The sequence below is a fragment of the Lonchura striata genome, chromosome 12 (genome assembly GCF_050655825.1).
Source record: "Lonchura striata isolate lonStrDom1 chromosome 12, ASM5065582v1, whole genome shotgun sequence".
NCBI classification, from domain to species: Eukaryota; Metazoa; Chordata; class Aves; order Passeriformes; family Estrildidae; genus Lonchura; species Lonchura striata.
Genome location: NC_140714.1, coordinates 23,128,692 through 23,147,716, shown reverse-complemented (window position 1 = coordinate 23,147,716; position 19,025 = coordinate 23,128,692). Strand labels below are relative to the sequence as shown.

At 46.3% G+C, this 19,025-nt stretch overlaps 1 protein-coding gene across 14 annotated transcripts in view; it reads right to left on the bottom strand.

Moving 5' to 3' along the window:
- Positions 1-19,025, bottom strand: part of FBLN2 (fibulin 2) — a 92,597-nt gene that overhangs the window by 56,138 nt on the left and 17,434 nt on the right. For 13 of the 14 annotated variants that reach the window (XM_085590847.1, XM_085590854.1, XM_085590846.1 and 10 more), the window contains one exon: positions 10,500-11,954. In XM_085590847.1, the coding sequence (XP_085446973.1) occupies positions 10,500-11,829 (1,330 nt within the window). In that variant the 5' untranslated portion in view covers positions 11,830-11,954. Of the gene's footprint in view, positions 1-10,499; positions 11,955-18,300; positions 18,383-19,025 lie in introns of those variants that run through there. The other variant, XM_085590856.1, reaches the window with a different exon arrangement.

The following is a 19,025-nucleotide window of genomic DNA, read 5'->3' as shown; positions in this document are numbered from 1 at the left end:
TCCCACAACTTGTTCTTGGCCACACCACAGTACAAACTTGCTCCTCATATCCCTGGAGGCCAAGGGTGAAGGAGAAAGAGCACAGACTTTTCCAGGGTCATTGGCTGAGCAAGCCAAACGTCTGTACTTCAAGAACACATGCAAAGCATATTCATCACTTTAAAGTATTGTCCAAAACTTCTGACACCAGAGCACAAGATTCTGTAAAGTCTCTGTATTTATCTTCCACCAGCAAAACCGCCATAGTCAATCCAAACTGACTGAAATTTAACATTTATGGAACCTTCTAATGTAAAGGCAGCCATCACTGATGGTCCCTATGCTTTTCTTTTGATTTGAATGCCATGGGTTCAGACCACACTTATCAACTTTGATCCAGAACCAGGAAAAGAACAAATTTTATCATAATTACATGAGACATTACTTAAGTGTATGTTATCTTCAATAAAAACAGTTCCTCAGAGTGAATCTCTTATAAAATCATTCAGCTAGAACAATGTAGGTTTGAATCTGGAAATGAAAACTACTAGTAATTCCATGTAAGGCAATTCCAGCACCAGGAAAATTAATGAACATTGCAGAGGAAGGATTCTTGGATAAGTGGGAGAACTGTATTAATCTTCAGCTGCTTATAGGCCATAAACAAGATGTTTTATAGACATAGCTGCAGACTTACAGTCGGGTGTAAGGAAGCTTTAAAGCCATCAGCTGGAAGCTTGGTAGCCAAACCCTGACAGCACTTGGCAGTCATGTGGGATGGGTGTACAGCTCTTTGTGCCACCAGGCACACAGTGCATTGCCTTCACACTCTTATCCAGAAGCCTTTTCATAATCATTATTAAAAGGAGAAGAAAGAAAAAAAGGCTCCTTAAACACCATTAAACTCGCTCCCAGCTTCTTGTTCTGCTTGTTCAATACAGAAGAACTCTGAAACCTTATGGAAAGGACTGTAAGAAACCACCACAATATAAGCTCCAATTTCATTACAAAGATATGTTTCCACCTATTTTCATTTCATAGTCCTGAAGTTCCCTTTTGGAGTAACAGACCAGAAAACTTTGGACACGAGTCCCCTCCAGACAAGGCTCTGCTTTCCCAGCTCGGCCAGCCGGAGTGCAGGGTGTGCTTTGGTGTTCAGTGTTTGCTTTCCAGGGAATTCTCCTCCCTACAAAGGCAACGTTTGTGTGCCTGGAATATCTTTTCCCTGTGCCATTGGCATATACTTGCTGTCAAGTATAACAACTGACAAAACCCCTGACAAAACATGACGTAGGGTTCCTAAGTCCCTGCAGGATATCTACCTCAGAACATGAATACAAGAAGCACTTTAGCTGATTTACTTCATACAAGATGTGCAACTCCCTAATACTAATCAATTTAACTTGTGCTAAGAAAATTATTCCAGCAAGTAGCACATACAATGTCTTTGGAGACTCAGACTAAAATTAACATAAAATAGTGAGAGGTTAGAAGAGAGGGAAACTGAGGTACAGCCAGATGTTCTTGTTGCAAGAACTCGTCCATCTTCTTCTCAATTCTTTTTCCCTGCCTAGAAGCCAGCTCCAGTCAAACCCCAGCTCCCCTGCTCCAAAGACAGCTGATGCTGCTGCTCACAGAGAATGTAAGGAGGAGGTGAGTGCTATTACAGGTCAGTGCCAGACTGGAGCCCTCACACGGTGTTAGGGGGATTATCACCCAAAAAGCACCTCAGTGCCACTCTGACACCAGAATATATTGCATCAAATTGGCTGAAAATTTTCTGGACCATATAAGACATCCATGGAAAATTCCCTTTCTCACATTCCATACTCTCTTCCTTTTCAACAGTGCTCACTGATGATCCTGTACTGAGCACACACTTGCTTTTCCAGTTGATTTGGATTTTGGTAACCTGTTGACTTCCCTTACACCACTGGAAGTATGTCTGCCTGCATTTCTTTCCTACAGCTCTCCCAGAAGAGTTCCTGTACTGGTCCCCAGTGTCTGGTGGCCAACACCAGGCTGCAGGGTCCCCACACCAAGTCCCCATGCTGGGCAACAGCCCCCCCACAGCTTCTAGAAATAACATTTCTACAGAGTGACCTCATACAAAATAAAGCTCATCCTAAGCAGTCACCATCCTTAGCCCTGAGCCATCCTCATGTGCCCAGCTCAGTAACCTTGGTGGAAGAGTGTTCAGGACTAGCACACCTATTCCTTGGGCAGTACGGGTCACTGCAGCTGCAAGCAGTCACTTGCCCGGTGCATGGCAGCAGTAAGGCCATGAGATCTCATCTGATGATTTTCATTGTTTTTAAGATGTATAGTTTACATAAAGGAACAGCTCATAAGACCATCAACTTTTATAACACCTTTTAAAAGTTACTGATGCAGATCCTCCCCTTTCAGGCAACTCTTTGTACTGTTAAAAGCTTTTAAACCCAGAGCTGTTGAAGCCATAAATGTTTATTTTAGTACTTGGTAATTCAAAACTATGGTCAAACAACTCTGAGCCCATATGAACACAACTGGCCTCTCTGTGGTTCAGAACAGCACCACAAAAGCAAGCAGCACTCAAGACACCAAAGGAAGGAATTACTGCTTGGGGATTTGTGTGAATAGCACCATTTCTGATGTAGGAAGGGTTGGAGAAACTGCAGCTAGAAGTGCAGCACCAGGCTGGAGAGGGCAGGCAGGGCAGCCCCAGCACGAGCCTTCTGCCCACCCTAGCTACCCAGCCTCCCTTCCCACCCCACTGCACCCACCTGAGCTATTGCCACTATCTCACAGCCAGCCCATCACCACCAGAGCATCCCAGGATGGAGGGAAAGCAGCAATTCCAACAGGCAGTGACCAACTGCATACACGGTGACTCTGGAATGCTGCTGCTTACAAACCTGCAGGGTGCTTGGTGTGCCCCAGACACCCACACGTAGTGCTGGAGCAAGGCAGGTGGCTCCTGGAGGGCTCTGCAGCTCCCTGGCCCCTGGCAAAGGCAGGGAAGGGGGAAATGTGCAGAGGAGGCTTGCTGGCCCTAAACACAGCACAAATAAAATACTTCTTTCTCCTACCCCTTTCCCAGCATTTGTCTGAGCATAAACACTCCCAGTGCTTTGGGATGGCAATTTAGGACTTTCTGGTGGCTTTGGAAAAGAATTGGTCATCTCAAGCAGAGCACAGACAGACTGCGAACAGTCAAAAAAATATGAAGCCTGCTCACACATAAGGGGATCTTTATAAAATTCCAATTACTTGCTGGCATGTTACCTAAGAATCCCTGAGAGGTAGGAGTTATTGCTCGCTGTGAGGCCCGGGGTAATGAAATTACAAATCCTTTCATGAGTAAGCATATGCTAGAAAGCTACATTTATTTGGCCTACATTTTTGAAACTGTTCAAAAGGTTATTGTCTCACAAAATCTGGATCAGGAATTACTACTTATACTTTCCTTTCTCTAACAAGGAGCTATATTCAGAGTCAGTTTTAATACCTTGGTGATCGATTGGAATAACAGATACATTACTGCAAAGAAGTCTCATTTAAATTCTATTTTCTGAAGGAATATCAATCATGCACCAAAAAAAATATTCTTGGATACTTACTATAAATAACCAGCAAATGGAATCCTTTCGAGAAACCTGGAGAGACCAACAGCCTCATCTGTTCCAGTGGGTAATTAATTCATACAAAAAAAACCTCCCATCTTATTTTCACACTTTGTCTGCAGCATGTTTGAATTTCAGAACTGAGATTCAATGTTCTCCATGGATGGAGCTGACTTTGTAAATATAATGATTTTACCTCTACAGAACAGGTACATAAGATGGGTTTTCAAAGGTATTTTGATGCTATCCCAGGTTGGGTGCCCAACTCCAGTTGTATTACAGCAACAATTTGAGATTTGAACTATCTTAGTACCTAAACCCCCTGAAGGAAAGAATAACTGAAAGCCCCACTGTGTTCAGTGTCCCTGTGCAAAGCCTGTCCCACGCAGGCACTGCGGTGGGTTTGTGCTGCAGGGCGGATGGGTTCCCACTGCGGGCCCCAGCCAGGTGTGAATGCTCCATCCTGTTCCACTTCCAGCCACTCCTCTGCACATTCCCGTGGTGCCAGCACTGAGCACAATGGATTTCCCTATACAGAACACTACCAGCCAGCTGTGTGAGTAACTCCATGTGCTGCAGCACCAACAGCCCGGGGTTTAATGCACTGTCAGCAGAGGAAGATCTGACTGCACCTCACCAGCACACAGAGCTGTGTGTGGGACAAGAACTGTGCTCTTCAGATAGTATTTAATGGAGGCAGGACTGGCAGGAGCTGCAGGAACACACGCTTGTCCCACCTTGTAGACTGTACCTGCTCGTTGTGGTTCCCAGTGATTCACAATGCAGGCAGCAGCTGTTACCTTAATTTTATGAGTAACACAGGAAGATGGAAAGCCACCTTCTTACACATCTCTGGTTAAGACATTGGCAAGTACTGGAGTTTGAAAAGAAAAGAACTCAAGATATGACTATTTCTTAAATTATTTAGGCTCTTAAAAGTTGGCAGACACCTGACTATGACAGGCTACACAGCTTTTAGCAAAGCATGGCACCCAATGTTGGCATTCTGCATACCAGGCCTGTGCCTGCATCACAGCACAGATACGTGCAGCTTTAAAAAGGATTGTCTAAACTGTATTTTCTAACTAAAGACCACTATTCAATATACAGTAATGGCTTAAAATACTCTTTAAGACAAGGAGCAAAACAGCCCCATAAAAGCCTGACACAAAAGTATTGCAGCCAGGAGCTCATGAACTGCGACTTATATCTGTTTTAGAAGGAAGATACACATGAGGAATTGGAGAAGGACAGTGGTGAGGAGGGTTTGGGCTCAACTGGGGAATTCCTGCAAAGAATTACATTCCCAATGCAGAGCCTGCAGCTCTGAGAGGTGCCCTGAAGCCCAGCCAGTTGGAAAAGCAACAGGAGGATCTGACCCAGAGCAGCTCCCAAAACACAGCAAGGCGAGCAGCAGCCATGCAGCAACATGTCCAGAGCCATCACCCAGACACAAACCCCAAAGCACCGGCACTCGCCCCAAAAGCATGCCCCTGGTTAGGACAGGTCTGGACATCAGGAATTTGGCTGCTGCCTGTGTGCCTGCTCCCAATCCTCACAGGGGACTGTTCCCAATCCTCACACAGGACTGTTCCCATCCCTCACACGGGACTGTTCCCTATCCTCACACGGGACTGTTCCCATCCCTCACACGGGACTGTTCCCATCCCTCACATGGGACTGTTCCCATTCCTCACACGGGACTGTTCCCATTCCTCACACGGGACTGTTCCCTATCCTCACACGGGACTGTTCCCATCCCTCACACGGGACTGTTCCCATCCCTCACATGGGACTGTTCCCATTCCTCACACGGGACTGTTCCCATCCCTCACACGGGACTGTTCCCTATCCTCACACGGGACTGTTCCCATCCCTCACACGGGACTGTTCACAATCCTCACACGGGACTGTTCCCTATCCTCACACGGGACTGTTCCCATCCCTCACACGGGACTGTTCCCATCCCTCACACGGGACTGTTCCCTATCCTCACACGGGACTGTTCCCATCCCTCACACGGGACTGTTCCCATCCCTCACACGGGACTGTTCCCATCCCTCACACGGGACTGTTCACAATCCTCACACAGGACTGTTCCCAATCCTCACACGGGACTGTTCCCATCCCTCACACGGGACTGTTCCCTATCCTCACATGGGACTGTTCCCATCCCTCACACAGGACTGTTCCCATCCCTCACATGGGACTGTTCCCAATCCTCACATGGGACTGTTCCCTATCCTCACACAGGACTGTTCCCATCCCTCACATGGGACTGTTCCCAATCCTCACATGGGACTGTTCCCATCCCTCACACAGGACTGTTCCCATCCCTCACATGGGACTGTTCCCAATCCTCACATGGGACTGTTCCCTATCCTCACACGGGACTGTTCCCATCCCTCACACGGGACTGTTCCCAATCCTCACACGGGACTGTTCCCATCCCTCACACGGGACTGTTCCCTATCCTCACACGGGACTGTTCCCTATCCTCATACGGGACTGCTCCAAGCACTGGGTACAGACCCACCACTGCAGCCACTGAAAGCAGCAGCTGAGGAAGCAGAGAGACAGACTGGATACTCTGGCTACTGTTTATTGCAGTGAGGAGTTACTCTGTGAGGAGTTACTCTGAATGCACTCCTCTGTGTCATTTGGGCAGGTTTGGACTTTCCTTGCACCCTCTGCTGACAAATCCATGCCTGAGGTGAAAAGGGAAGGGTGCAGGGAAGGCTGTGTGCCAGCAGCCGTGAGGGAATCAGCCCCCCACATATCATACATAGGATGTTTTCATTAATAGAAATGGCTGAATTAGTTCATTTTTTCCTTCTAAACTAGCATCTGGGTACCTAATAAAGTAACAAAGGCCACTTTTGGCAGGACATATAAACATTTTTTAATTTATAGTATTTTAGTCTTCCTCTTTTTGCAACTATCTCAGACTGCCTTATTCCCATTTGTGCTACCTCAGAACTCCAACTACCAAAGGAACCACTAACACTGTCACCCAGGGCTGTAATTCATGTTGATTTACACTTACTTTCCCAAAGGCTTCCTTTCCTCGCACAACAGCCTCCTGAGGTTTATTTTTTATTCCTCAGATATCCTATTTTGAGGGCTCAAAAGCTGATTTCTTCCTGTTACAGAAAGGACTGGGATAAAGTAGAGAACACATGATTAAGCCTGGGGTAATTCAAGTAAAAATGAGACACCACTTCACCTGATAGAAGAAAATCCCAACTAACTGCAAACAGAGTTTGTTTCTGAAGGACCATGCAAGCATTCTCCCACCTCCAGTGCTTTTTATGGTGGCAGTAAGAGGGACAAAGGGTGGTGTGCTCAGGGAATGCTTCCAAACCCTCACTGCAGGTCTGCTTTCACAGAGTTATAGAATATCCAGGCTGGAAGAGACCAGAAGGACCATCAAGTCCAACTTCTGGACCTGCACATGGATCTGTCTGCCCTCATTTCAGAAATTCAAGGTCATCTTTTTCCAGGAGTTTCCGAATCAGCACACATGCAGCAGATGGGTGGCTGGAATCTCAGCTACATGCTCAGAAATTTCACAGGAACCTTGCAGAAGCTCCTGCCTGAGCAGGTTCACCTGCAATAAATGCCACTCTTCTCAGATCCCAAATTGGTGCAATTCATTCCAGCTTGAGAACAATTATTTTTATCTCTAAAAGCCACCAGGGTAAAAAAAAAATCACCAGTTGTGGAGGAGTTTAAGTGGAAAAACACCTCCACTCTGAAACATAACAGGTCCAGCTAGATCCAAACTGCTGCTGAGCCAGCCAAAACCAGAATGCATATCATAAAACATTCACAATGAGGCTGCTTGCTACCTGAGTTACATTTATCCAAGGAATAGCACTCTACTGCCAGAGCATGGGGAAATGGAAGAAAGTGGGAAAATCATAACAGGATTTGACACTAAGTTCTTGAAATATGTTTTAGTCAGCCCTGCCCTGATCAGGGCATTTTTAGGATGAGGAATTAGGCAATACAGAAATTAAAATTTCCCCCATTTGCTGCTCTTGCAGTAAGTGACAGGTAAGATCAATGTTTGGAAAGAGACTTTATAAAGAGAACAGTCTCCATTAATCTCATCCCTTCCCATGGTGAAAGCATTTAATTTGCACTTTTTCAGCTGCGTAATTACCTCTGCTGTACACTTACAGCTCCTTTAGGAATGGAGTAGCTGATGTGAACATAGGGCAATACTACAGATGAAAAACAATGCTAAAAAGAAGAAAGAAAACCAAATCACAAAATTAACCTTTCCCGAGCAACAAAGTGTTCCATGTTGTTTCCACCATTTGATTACATATGAACCAGCAAAGATTTGGGAGATGAAAACTCAGCTACATATAAAATCAAAGTGAGATATGCAAAATACAAGTAATGAAGCCAAGTTTTTAACTAAAGGTATCAGAACCCAACCACAGCAGAATTCTGGGGCCAGGATACAGCTAAACTGGAGGAACAAATACAACAGCCACCTAACCTGGGCTGAGAGCCCCTTTGGAAGCTCCCAAACTTTTCTAAACTCTGGGGAAAAAGCACCATGAAACAAAACATAAAAAATAAATCTAGAATGGCCATAGAGTCACAGAAATGTACCCCAGAGCACTCTGCGGAGAGCTGGTCGAACAAAACCCTGTGCAGTGCCAGAGCAGCTGCAGCCTCATTAGGGAGCAGCACAACAGCCCCACAGGCTGTGAAAATCAGGGGATTGATGCAGTTTACATCATGCCGGCAGTTCCTGAAGGGAGAAGTTATTTGGCAATTCTGGTAGATTTTTGCCATTTTATAGTTGGATATACATGCACAAAATGTATGTTTTCATTCTGTATCTGTAGGCAGGATTAATTTTTCTTTCAAGTCTGACTAATATTTTCACTCCCCCTCTACCACTGGCTCAGGAGTCACCGAAGACACAAGATATATGTGTTTTATTACTTGGAACATATGGAGATACTCCCATGAATCACAACCATGTCAATTAAAACAGCAGAACGAGTGGAAGCACTGCTATCCCTAGGCACGAGTGCTGGTCATGGCAAGAGAAAGCTCTCATTTTTGGAGAGGGTGCTGCAGCTCCCTACAGATCTTCCACCAATATCCCTGATGGGAATGGTGGGGCAGATCAGGGGCTGCCTGGCCAGGTCCCACCTGTCAGTGACTGTGGGTGATGGCCATGGTGTGGTGGCACCAGTGATGGCTCCCAAAACATGCAGCAGCTCTGCCGGGCAGGGAAGCAAGCAGCCTTGGAGCTGCTGCATCTACAGCCAGTCCCAGAGTTCTATGCTCCCACGGGACATTTATTTCTCATTTCTACCTCTGCAATATTTAAAGGAAATTGCAGGTATCTCAGCTAAGGGGAAAATGGCACCCAGTGATTCCCAAGCCTGCTTCTGTCAACTGAACAATTCATGCCTGACATGCCATCCATCACATCTTGCTCCAGGCACCTCAACCTAATCCAGCCCCCAACCAGACCTGTCTCAAGCAAGCAGTTCCCAGGAATCAGAGACTGCAAATCACCGAGCAGACTCTAAATTCCAGTACTTAGCTCTGCTGCTGAACACTTTCACCCCAACAGATTTTCTTAAACTCTCCCATTGAAAATATCAGGGTGCTCAACCCATTTTTCCTTTTTTGAAAGAAAAAAAAAGGCTATTTTATTAAAAAAAAAAAACTTCTTTAAAGCTGCATCAAGAAGCGAGTTATTCTGTGTCAGTCCTAATTCAGGCCCATGTATTATACACAGCCTTGGTGCGTGGCTCAGATTTTGAGGGAGGATGAATCAACTAAAAGAGGGGAAAAGGAAAAAGCTGTCATCTCCATCCATGGACCTGGCATGCTTTCTGTTTGAATAGCCATGAGGTGCTGTGTGTGTCGGGACTTAGAGTCTGAGCTCCAAATCTGCTCTCCTCCTCCCATCTGCCTTAAACTTCTCCAGGAGATGGACTGCACCGTTCAAGATTTAAGGGCTACCTACACAGCCCAGGAGAAAAGCCACTGCCCAGGGACTCATCAGTATTCTCTGCAAGCATCCTCCAGCTGAGTCTCGTGAGAACATTTTGTGCCACATCTTGAAAGAGGAGGTACTGCTCTTGAATTGATGAAAAATGAATTGGAAATATGGGCTGTGTATGTGCTAATTTACAGTGATAAAGTTTGCATTCATTACAGTAATGAGCATTGCATAAAATGTATAATCAACAGTCCCTGCAGATGTCAAGAGGAATCCAGAGGCAGAGAGGAAATACGTATACTTGCCACAGCTGATCATAAACATCATAAACTTCCAGCCCCAAAAAAACATAAAGCAAGAGAGAGCCCTTTTTCTCCCTACTATTCCTCAGCAATATTTGAGTATATCTCTCGAGTTCTTAAACTAATGAGCTTAGACAGGCTGTCAACCATGAGCTAAATATTACAAGTGCTCTAAATATTTTTATTTAGAAAGTGAAAGCACAACTGTTTCACTTCCTTTCCAGAATAGGACAAAAGCTACAAATGTGAGTACACTGAGTTGGTAACTGGAGATAATTAATTAAATCCCTTTATGTAGAGGAAGATGTTTCTTTAACATCACAACAGAAGTTAAAAGTGATTGAAGAAAAATGCCAGAGTTTAATAAATCATCACCTGAAATAAAGTTAAAATACCAGAAAACCCTATCCACTGTCTGTGAAATCAAAGCAAGGTGGGCAACAGTGAAATGGTGCTTATTCTGTGAAACAGAACACAAACCACCTCCTGAAGGGATGGAAGAAGGCTGGTGGTGGTTTGGTTGATTTCAAGGCCATGTGCAACAGGAAGAACAACACAGCAGAGGATGAGCACCAATGTTATCACGAGTAAGAGTTCTCTAGACACCCACACCGGAGTAGTTCTTACCTTCTGGTAGCCTGGGGTTAGCGTGGATGGAGTTGGGGTCTCCGTCCTCCTCAGGATGGTACCGAAACAGCGTCTGTGACTGCTTTGGGGAGGACTGGCTGCCATCTTCGTTCAGAGGAACAGGAGGAGAGGTTGTTGCACTGAACTTCACCTTGGGGAAATCATTCCCCTCAAGGCGTTCATGGGATGATCTCGCTGAGCTTGGCTCTGTAAAGTTCACCTCTTTCAAGCCCTGATACATGCTATTCTCTGGCTCTTCCTTCCTGGCATGTTTTTTCATTTTAGAGTGGGGGGCTCTTTCTTGCTCGTTCCTCTCTTTGCTCCCTTGTGGTTTTCTCTCCAACTCCTCCAGGCGCTGGGGTGTCTCGATGGTGGCCGTGGTGTGCTGTGGAGGAGCCCTGGTGGTGGCTGGTGCCTCCTTGCTTGTCACCTGCTGGAGGGAGGGTGCCGTGGTGCGGGGCAGCCTGCGGCGCTCACCGCGCTCCGTGGCACCGTGGGCTTCGGCAGGGTCCCGGGGCACCAGGGTGGTGCTGGGCGGTGCCGTGCCCTCGGTGTGGGGGTCAGCCGGGGCTGGCACCGAGGGAGCCACGCTGGCCGCCAGGTAATCATAGTCCTCACCCTGCTCCTGGCTGAGGCTCTCATGCTCCAGGTGGGACGAGTAACTCCTGTACTTCTTTGGAGACTCCACCTGGGTGTTGTCTCCCTCGGAGGCCTCCTGGTCGTAGCTGTAGGGATCGTCATAGTGCCGCTCGGGCTCGCCATCCTCAGCGTCCCCCGGGCTGGCCGTGTTCAAGGAGAACGTGTCGCAGTCTGGCAGCTGGTAGCACATCAGCTCCCCGCCGGCGTTGGGGCAGTGGCAAACCTTGCAGGGGGGCATGTGGAAGGTGTGCCCCGCCACGTACTTCTGTCCCTCGTGCAGGCAGCCGATGCGGCCGCACTGGGGACAGCCGTCTGCCGGCACCACCGCGTCGATGCAGTTCGGGGGCAGCTCCGGGCACAGCATGAACTGGCAGCTGATCTTGCCCCCTCCCTTGGGGCACGAGCACTCAGTGCTGCCGAAGTCCACAAAGTAGGACTGTCCCTCAGGGACTTTGCCATTGACGAAGCCCACGTTGACACAGTCGTAGTACTGGTAGCCCTCGCAGGTGCAGCCGTGCTGCAGGCACGTGGCGCAGCACTCGCCGGGCTCCAGCACGTCCTCGATGCAGTTCTCCAGGGCCTGGCACTCAGCACCCGTGCAGTCCCTCTGCGCCTGGCAGCCGCCTGTGCACAACAGCAGCAGGAGCAGGGCATTCCAAGGGCTCTGCTGCCAGCTCCAGGCCCTGGCCATCTTCTTCCTGAAGGAATGCGGCTCCGGTCCAACCTCGCACGTTCAGCCTTGGCTGCTCGCCTGGAAGGCTGGGGGTTCAGCTCCGAATGTGCAGCGGCCTCCTAAGTTACCTTTTCTCATAGATCCTGGAGTAATGAAAGAAAACTCTGTTAAAGACTACACTCAGCACATATCCTGTTAAACATTAGAGGTCTTTAAAAGTTGGGATGAAATCCAACATCTGGAAACCTAAAGACAAAAATTAATCATAATGTCTCCAAGCATTAGAGGCACTAATTTTGGAGTTGGATGCTTCCCCCACGCCTGTTTTGAGAAAGAAAGGAAGAAAAAATGGTTGTGACAGTTCTGTTTTGAATCTGTTGACAAAACATATATATTTCAATAAAAGGAAGGTCTTTCTTTATATTTCAATGCCTTTTTGTTAATCTTTCCAGCTAAAAAGATTTTTTGGCAGAGAATAAGTAAATACACAGTTCTTTCTCTGCAGATATGAGCTTAAGATAATTATTCTTTATGTTTTAATTACAAAGACCCAAATCTTAAAGAATTTTTATAGACAAAACTTAGCCTTGGGACATGAGAATTTGTCTGTACACATGGTAACTCAAAATCTGGATTTTTTCTGCCTCCTTCCCCCACTGAGCAATCTCTTGCACTTCAGTCTTCAGCATTAACAGTTATTTCTTTGCTCCAGCAGGGCTAAAATAGAACTTATTTGTGTGTTGTGGTTACTTTGTGGTTACACATCATACTAACTATCCTGTAATACATATTAAGGGTCGGATCCTCTGCTCACAGAGGCTGGCACAGCTCCACAGCAGGACTGTGGTGCACAGAGAGATTGACTCCAACTTCACTGGAGAACATTTACAGTAACTGAGGGTCTGCCACCAGTGGCAACCTCTTCTTTTAGTTTTGACAACACCAGCAGTACTTTTTAGTGAATTACTATACTATGAACACACAATATACATCTATACATACATGAACTGTCATAACAACCCTGTTAAAATGCCTTGAAGAAGAGAAAATGGCTTGCTTTTTAATTACTAAGCCCTTTGAGCATCAGAAAGTTCAAGGGTTAATCAGCTGTTGTCCTTTATATTAAAATTATGCTCACAAAGCTACACAACACGGAAAACCACTTGCAACAAAAAAACAATCTGCCTATAGAATTGTATAGAACTAGCAATCTTGATTATTTTCCCAGGACCCCTCCCATCATCAAAAAAACCAACAATCCTAAAACATTTATCTAGGGGGTAAAATACAGCCACATCACCCAGAACAATGAACCACACACGCAACAGGAGTTGTGCCAGAAAATCCATTCAGAAAGATTACTTCTCCCATTCAAAGTGGCCTTCCAACAAGTCTGCTCAGTCCCTCTGGCAAGAGGCCAGGCTGTGGGAAATGCATGCCTGTTCTGATAAGATACGGAGAAACGTGCTAAGAATTTCCACAGTTCTGCCCTGGAATCCAAATTACTTCAGTACTTTATACAGATACAGAATTCTTATGAATGTGGGTTTCCTACTACTAATTTAAGTATATTAGCTGAGTGTGCTAAAGGAGAGTGATTGAAGAAAAAATAAAATTGTCAGAAAATACAATAATGGCTTGGAACGATTTCACTTTTTCAGAATCTCATGCTCTCGAAACCAGGCTATTTCTCATGAAGGAGAATTTTCAATATATGGTGCTGAAATTAATTCTTCAGAATGCAGCCTGGGAATTAATAATTTATCCTGCTTTCAGCAGCTTTTCCAGGTAATCCAAATTTTTAACTCTACATTGCTTTAGCTGGGAAATAATGGACAACTACACGTGACTTCTGCAAGGGGCTCACAGCAGGACTTTGTCACATGCCCTCCCATGGTACCTCCTAGCTGTGATGCCTCAGTGCAAACCCCATGGGGAGGCAGCTGAGCTCAGCTCTGCCCTGGCCATAGCCCCCTTTTTTACATCAGGCTTCCCAGAGAGTTTCAGAGCCCAGCATGGGCCACGTGGGTGTCAGAGGCACAGGTCTGACAGCCTCTGTGTGCACCAGGGCAGGGCCAGGCATCACCTGTGGGTGAGCTGGTGTGAACACCCCAGCCCAGCCAGCCCATGCTGGGGCACAGCTCCAGGTAAAGGGGTCCCCAAAACGCCTCAGGCACATGCTCAAACTCCCAAAAGAAACCCGGTGCTGAAGCAAGAGGCAGAAAGCAGTCATCCCTCACAGGGAGAGTGCTCAAGGACAGCTAAGGGTAACCACAGGACAGTCCTGCTTTGGTGAAAGGAGCTGCTCCCCTGTGCCGTCACCCCTGCCCCCTCACCCCCACCCATTTCTATCCAAGGGTTTGTTTGCTTGCCTGGGTCACTGCCAGTCCTTGCTCTGTTCCCATCCTTGCTCCCTTGCCTCTCACCCCTGGAGAGCCCAGAGAGCTCATGGCCAGCCCTGTCCCTGCTTCTCACACGTTCTGCTCCGTGCCCTGCTCAGCACCCCGTGCCTTCCTCTTCCCACCATTCCCACACCTTCAGCATTTGAGTTTTCAGGCTTAACTGATAAGGCTGAAATCCTTCTAAGCCCTTCCTCCATGAATGACACCACAACCCTCCCTTTCCTCAGGCTCACTTTCCTTCTTCAGAGGCTCCTTGTTTTGGTGCACTGACTCAAATAAAAAAGTAACTTTTTATTCCTTTAAACCACTGTGTTTCCCCATGATTTCTCCATCTGTTTCCCACACCCATCACTCCCCCCCAACCCATAAACTCACATATCAAAGAAACAGCCTCTACTTCAGGCACAGAGAAAACCATCTCTGAAGAACAGAGAGGGCTGCTGAGCCTCACTAAGCCCCCACCCCTGCACACAGAGCTGTGCTTTGCCAGCCCCGCAGCTGATGTGCTCCCCCGCTGTATCCCTGCCCTGTCCCAGCACTGTAATGACGCTCTGGGGACAGCAGCTCATTACTGGGGAACGGCATTCAAAGCTGGAGCTGTAAATAAAGGTCTGAACAAAGAGGGTAAAAACATTATCTCTATAGGACAGGAGAGTTTGATACCAGCAGATCTTATTGCAATAATTTGCTTCCATTAACTATTTGAATGTTTTCCTTGATATCCTTTTACACAACTGGGGCAATACACAAGGGTTTCACTAAAATGAGAATTGATTCTTTGTACTCTCACCAATGTCCTTCACCCACTCTTGCCAACATCACTGATTTTGCTGTTCCGTTGAGTGACAAATTACGTCCTGCACACCTAAAATAAAAGTCTTTCAAAGGCTCTGTTGAAGGCTTTGCAGAGCTCTCTACAGCAAGCACATGTGCTACCTGTGCCAGCCCTCCTGCCCTGCTTCATGTCCCACAAGAATTCCATTCATTTCCATTATGGAATTTCCTAACCTGTATCTCCTGCTCTGCTTTGGTTCAAGGGCAGATCCTGTTGGCTTTACTGGATTTTACTGGTGTAACATTTAAAGAATTTGTTGCCATTCCTGTGCTCATAATAACTCCTGAGCAAGCAGGATTGTCCATGCAAGAGAGGGGCAATGCCCTGGACTGAGAGTGAGTCCCTCAAATTCTACCCATGTAAACATGTGAGGTAAACCAGCAGTAAACAGAGGATGGTTACACTGCCGCAGTTTCTTATGCCTCGCTTCCTTCTTCAAAAAGTATTCCTAGGAAAGGCAGACTAAAGACACCTTATGGAAAATCAGCTTTTTTTTAAAAAGAGTCCAAATAAGTATGAACTGCAGGCACACATTTTCATGGGAAATGAAAGCAGATGAACCCAGTATCTGTCTGATGGGACATTCAAGACTAACAGCAGCAGCAGCCATCAAAATTATAACTAGTCCTGGCTGAAAAATACCATATTCCTGTCTCCTGGCAGGGGAATAAAACAAGATTTCAAGATGCTTATTTCAATTCGGTTTAGGGCCAAAAAGTTATAAATTTTGACATTTTTGCAAAACAATATACTCCAAGTGATTTACTTCATTCAAAGCCATAACATAAAACCAAAAGGAAGAATGTTGACTTGATTAAAATTGTTCAGTTGTATTACTCTAAAATGTTGATGAAACCAGTGTGTTCCCACAGAAGATCTAGACATTTTAAATGTGCAATTTCTTTAAATTAAGAGGAGCATTTTATTGGGAGATTCTTTTTCCAGATGGTTTCATTTCAGTGCTGAACCAGAAAGCTTATTCTAGGTAAGCAGAGGTGAGAGGAGGCACACTCCTTCAAAGATTTGACACAAAGACAATGTCTCTGTGTGAAGGGTGCCCCAGAGACATACAGAAGGTAGGCACATGTGAAAAAGATACCACAGGAGCAACAGCATTCTGTCAAATGTTCACTGAACAAAAGGAGGCAGCCATTTATAAACAAAAAACAGTAAAGAAAATAAATCCAGTGCACTGTAGGAGAACCCACTGACTTCCATCTTTAAGGTGTACCTGCAAGTTCACCAGCTGCAGACTTCTGTGAAAAGGTTTAGACAGAACAATTCTTTTCTCTGTTCCACCTCTCAGTCCCTCAATAAATTGCCATTTTTGAGGATGACAGTAACAGAAATGCTGGTTTGATGTGTATCTTCCACTTCTGAGAGTGAGCAGGGCCAGATGCCAGGCTGATGTAAGAACAGAAGGTGGCAGCCATCTGTGCAATCCCTCCTGTGCTGGGCGCTGGGAGCATAGGCCCTGCTGGGTGTAACCGAGGGGGCAGCATCTGAGCCTGCCAGGAATCCACACCTAAGGCTGAGACACATAAAGAAACAACCACTGGAAAGCCAGTGAAGGGCTGGCACTCACCACCTGTGCATAAAGCAAGTCCATTGTGGGAGTACATTTTACTTTCTTTCAGGATTTTTCATAGAGGTATGCAGAGAGAAATGAAAGAGAAAATTTCTATTTCTGTTTCCTTGTATTTCTCATGTAGAATATGTTTAGAGAATTGTTTACCTAGAGTGAATACTTAATTAGATTCTAATGAGGATTGTTTGAGCCTGGTGGCCAATCCAATCAACCTGTGTCTGGACGAGAGAGAGAGTCAGAAGCTGTGTTAGAGTTAGATATAGAATTAGAGAAAGGAGTATGTAATTTTAATATCTTCCTTTATATAGTATATTAATGTATTTTACCACAGTTATAATAAATAAATCATTCAACCTTCTGAATTGAGTCAAACATTATCATTTCTTCCCATTAAGTTCACCTACATCATCAGCCCACAGAGCTGCCACGAACAATTCTCCTGGGTTTCCCAGTGCCAGCCAGCTGAAATTGGCCCTGCAGGTTCAAGCTGTACATAGGCAGGGACGAAGCACAGCCCTGCTCTGTGCTGGTGAATCTTTTGGCGATGCTGAATCTCTCTCACAGCGGTGAAAGCTCTGCAGAAAGCAGGGCAGCAGGCAGAAGGACATGTGCACACCCGTCCCGAGGAGCAAGGGGAATGTATTTCTCCCGTCCGAGCATTTTCACACCTCTCCCCAGCCAGAGCTCCGGGCTGCTGCAGCTGCCAGCAGCTCTCACTGCCTGCGGTCACAGTTTAGACTGAGGGAGGAGGAAGGGAGGAGACAGAAGGAAACAACAATTTTAAAACAATCCCTTTTAAATGCAAGAAAAAAATGGAAATTTGTGAGAGCATTTGAATCTTGTATGAAAACCAGGAAAAAACCCCAAACCCAGTCACTCCTGACTGGACTGTGCCAGCCCATGGATTAGATCTTCCTTTCACACCCTCTCAATCCGGAAATTTGTGATCTCACCAGGCGCTGGAAGGGATTGCTGCTGGAAGGGACTGCTGCTCTCCTCCTAGAGGGAACTGCAGGGCTATTCACCGGGAGGATGAATGAAAAGGGAGAAGTGTTTCCATCACTGCTCTTATGCAACATTCAGGCCCAGGGCCCATCACCTCTGCCTGCAAATTGCTGGAATCCGAGCTGAGCTGAACCCCTGTTTGGGCAGAAGGACCAGAGGGGTAGGATAAACCTCAGGGTAAATCCCAATCCAATGAGCTGCTTTTTGCTATTGAAAATAAAGCACTCTGGAGTTGTCAACACTCCAATTCTTGGCTAAACAAGTCTGTGTTCAGGAGTCATAGCTTTTGCAGGCCATTTTCCTCAGCTTTGTTTTCAATAGGAAATCAGTTGCATTAACCCCTTTTTCATAGAAAAGCTTTTAAAAATGGACATTTGGGAGTCTGGAGGATTTTTACTTAATTCAACAGCAAACTCAAGAGGAGACAAACAAGAAGAAAGCAGGATGGGATCAAAACTCACGCAGTCTCCCAGAAGAACTCCAAGAAGAACTCCCTTCCCAGCAGAAGCACCCTCAAGCAGAGAGGCTGCAGGAGCTTCCCAAGACATTTCCCATGCCCAAATCCAAACATGCTGCAGTAATGGAAAAGCATCACCCGAGGTATTTCAGCTGAAGTAGCCAAGCATTAACAGAAGTGACCAGGCAGCTCTGGGACTTACTCTTCCACAATGTGCAATATCTGAGGGCTTTCTGAAGTCCCAGAGAGCAAAGGCAGCCTTTTTCCAAGGGAATGACAGAGCCAGGGAGAGGAGAATCATGTCCTGGGGCTATTGTGTCAGTGCAGCCCTTCAGCCCAGCCCAGCCCAGCACAACAGGGCAGGTACTTGGATTCCAGAGGAGTGAAATTCTGTGTCATTGGGAGTCGCCGGTGCAGCAGATCCAAAGTGACTCATGGGGAGCACAGCAGCTGCCCAGGAGCCAGAGAGGAAAGGCTCACATGGGATACAGGAGCTCAGCATGGGCTGTGCAGGGGCCAGCACTGTGGGGACAGGCCCAGGACTCTGCCACGAGAACCCTGACAAAGCAATCCTTGTATCCCTGACAAACCCACCACGGGATCCCTGACAAACTGACCACAGCCAGGTTCCTCTCTGGACAATGCACAGGGGACGCAGCAAGACCTGACAGCTGGGCCAGGGTCACAGCTCTGCTGCAGAAGGAGCCAAACTCTTACACTGGAGTGAAAATAAATGTCTTTGCTATTGAAATACTTTTTTCCTCTTCTTTTTACATCACCAAGTTTCAGGTGACTATATATACTCCCTAAAAACACAATTAAATAATCCAGCTATTTCCACACCAGCCAAAGAAATCTGGGAAAAGATTAAAGCTAACTCAGCAACAGCCACTCAAAAATGTTTCCCAAGGCACAGCCAACAAAAAC